This window comes from Alexandromys fortis, unplaced genomic scaffold (assembly GCF_014885135.2).
Source record: "Alexandromys fortis isolate MF-2015 unplaced genomic scaffold, M_Fortis_MF-2015_v1.1 scaffold_22, whole genome shotgun sequence".
NCBI classification, from domain to species: Eukaryota; Metazoa; Chordata; class Mammalia; order Rodentia; family Cricetidae; genus Alexandromys; species Alexandromys fortis.
The window spans coordinates 15,195,906-15,198,418 of record NW_026067900.1 but is presented as its reverse complement, the minus strand read 5'-3'; the positions used below and the strand labels follow the sequence as shown (position 1 = coordinate 15,198,418).

Genomic DNA, 2,513 nt, shown 5'->3' with positions numbered 1-2,513 from the left:
TCCCTTTATTAGCTGGTAAGTGTGGAGTTATTGAGAGTTTACATAAATAAAATACTTTTCATTTTCTTGTCATTATTTCATCCAAAGACAAAGATGGGGTAGGACAAGCTCTGGCCAGATCACATATGTATATCTAAGAGTAACAGTATGGGATTATAACCTTTGAAATTAATTACCCTCTTGGCTAACTTTATATAACTTTATCTGACATAACTCAGGTTTTTCTATTGCTTGCAGAAGGATAAAATTTCTTGAAGAAATAATTTTTCAACAGATGAATCAGAATGTATTATTCCACTGACCACCTGGAGGACAGAAAAATAGTATTTTCTCACTCCCCAGACTGCTCTACAGACATGTGCTTCCTTGGGTGTAAATGACTGTCAGGTCACTGCATATCAAAGCAGTGTGACACTTCTTGGCACCAGTGCAATCTCGCATGCCTCTGTGCAGGATATTAAAACTAAGTTTAAAATTTCAGTCTCTAGACATATAAAAATGGAGGAGACGGTGGTTGAATAAAGCAGAGGCACACCTCACTAATGAAATGTTCTGATCTATCTTCGACTTGTTCAGGGCCACCACTTGTGCGGCTCCTTTGTGGATAAGCACACTTTAGAGCTGGTAAGTACGATTCACCAATACACTTCTGATTCGTGAAGATTCCTCTGGAGCACTTGACGTCCTCTCTGCAGTGCACCATGAGATGAATGCAGTGATTTTTTTTTTAAAGCAATGATTTTGCACCTTAGATGATTTTCTCTTCTAGGTGTGTCATGTGTGCCAATTCTGTTACTGGCCCCAGTAACCAGCCTGGTGTCTCAAAACTCCCGGTCAGAGTTCAGAAAGTTTTAAGTCCATTATTTTATAAGGATGTTCCTTATTATTGTAAGCAACACCAAGTGTAAATCGATGGGCTTGCTGATTTCTAAGATGCTTACACACTTAAACCAGAGCAGAGTGTATGTTTATAAGAAGTCTAGGCCACTGCTAAGATATTTACTAAAAAAATAACTTCTTGGACAATGCAGACATCAGAAACCACATCATAAGGTTAGTGAGCAAGAATGTGCATATGTGGGCAGATTTCACAATAGTTTCTTAATCTAAATCTGGTCTTATACATGCTGTATAAAAAGAGGAGCAAATACACACCATGCATTGAAATAGTGCTAAATAATCAAACTTTAGGAACCTCTCTAATGTGTTCCTTTGCTTGCACTCTGATACTAAGCGTGGTCATGGTTTTATGGTCTGGCGAAATACGGGAGAGAAAAGTGAATTTTCTTTTTTTTTTTATAAGACAAAATTTAATGAAAATTGGTCAATGAGTACATATGATTTATGGTGCTAGTCCTATCAAACTGCCACAGAAATGTAAAAGAGAAGAGATGTTGAAGAAGATGCTACATATTGTCGTCATCTGATCCATCTTCTTCCTTCAAAGACTCCTTGGCATACTTCTCTGCTTCCTCCCTTATATCTTTTGGAACAATTTCATGTCTTCCTTTCGTCAATTCACCAACCCAGCTGAGCTCCAGTTCAAAAGCTTTGTCCTTCACCTCATCATGTACTATATAAATTATCTTTGCAACTTCTTTAACTACATCACGGCAAGTCATTTCTTTCATCTGAAGCCTCTCTATTTCTGTCTTTGCAGCTTGTCTGGCTTTGCCAATGGCACAGCCCCAATAGCCATATGAAACCCCCGATGGATCAATCATATAGAGTTGGGGACCATCATTCACACTGTAAGACCCTAACATGAAACTGCAGCCAAAAGGTCTAACAGCACTGTAGAGTGTATAAGCGTGTACGTACATGGCCACTCTGTCTGCAAGATGTTTGAGAGGAATGGTATAGCCAAAGTTGGATCTAAAGTTGGACGCTTCTTTTCTTGCTATGTCTGCTAAGGAACGAGCATCTGCCAGCAGACCTGCGACTGCCATTCCAACATGTCGATCAACATTAAAAAGTCGTTTATTGGAGCCTTCTTCATAAAGTTTAGAAAGGACTAATTTCTCTACCCCGAAGACAACACCATCTTTACATCTGATCCCAATAGCTGTACTACTGTTTTCCACGGCCTTCATAGCATACTCAACTTGAAAGACTCTTCCATCGGGAGAGAACGTAGAAGCTGACAGGTCATACCCGGTCCCAATGGAGCTCATGGTGCCGACCCCGGAGGCCGCGCAGCGATCCCCAAAGTGAATTTTCTTATTGGACACCTGTGACTGATTACTGTTCCAGAGGGGGATGTTGATTACAGGGACCAAGGAAAAAGGACTGAACAGCTTGTCTCTTGATCTAAATGGTCCTAGAGTACTGCCTAGTCTCTACCTTCATAGGAAAATATGCATTGGGGATGTATATGCATCTGTGCCTCTCTCTGTCTCTGTCTCTCTCTCTCTCTTTGGGGAGGAAGGGAGGGAGAGATACAGAGAGACAGAGAAAGGTTGGGGCTGAGGAAACAGACTATTGCTAAGTCTAGACTAGGGATGGGGATATTA

At 40.6% G+C, this 2,513-nt stretch overlaps 1 protein-coding gene across 1 annotated transcript; it reads right to left on the bottom strand.

Moving 5' to 3' along the window:
* Window positions 1-1,358: 1,358 nt before the first annotated feature.
* On the bottom strand, window positions 1,359-2,200 carry LOC126491463 (proteasome subunit alpha type-3-like). The gene has a single exon (XM_050127151.1). The coding sequence runs from the start codon at window positions 2,172-2,174 to the stop codon at window positions 1,407-1,409; it is 768 nt and encodes a 255-aa protein (XP_049983108.1). The 5' UTR covers window positions 2,175-2,200; the 3' UTR covers window positions 1,359-1,406.
* Between the last annotated feature and the right edge of the window lie 313 nt (window positions 2,201-2,513).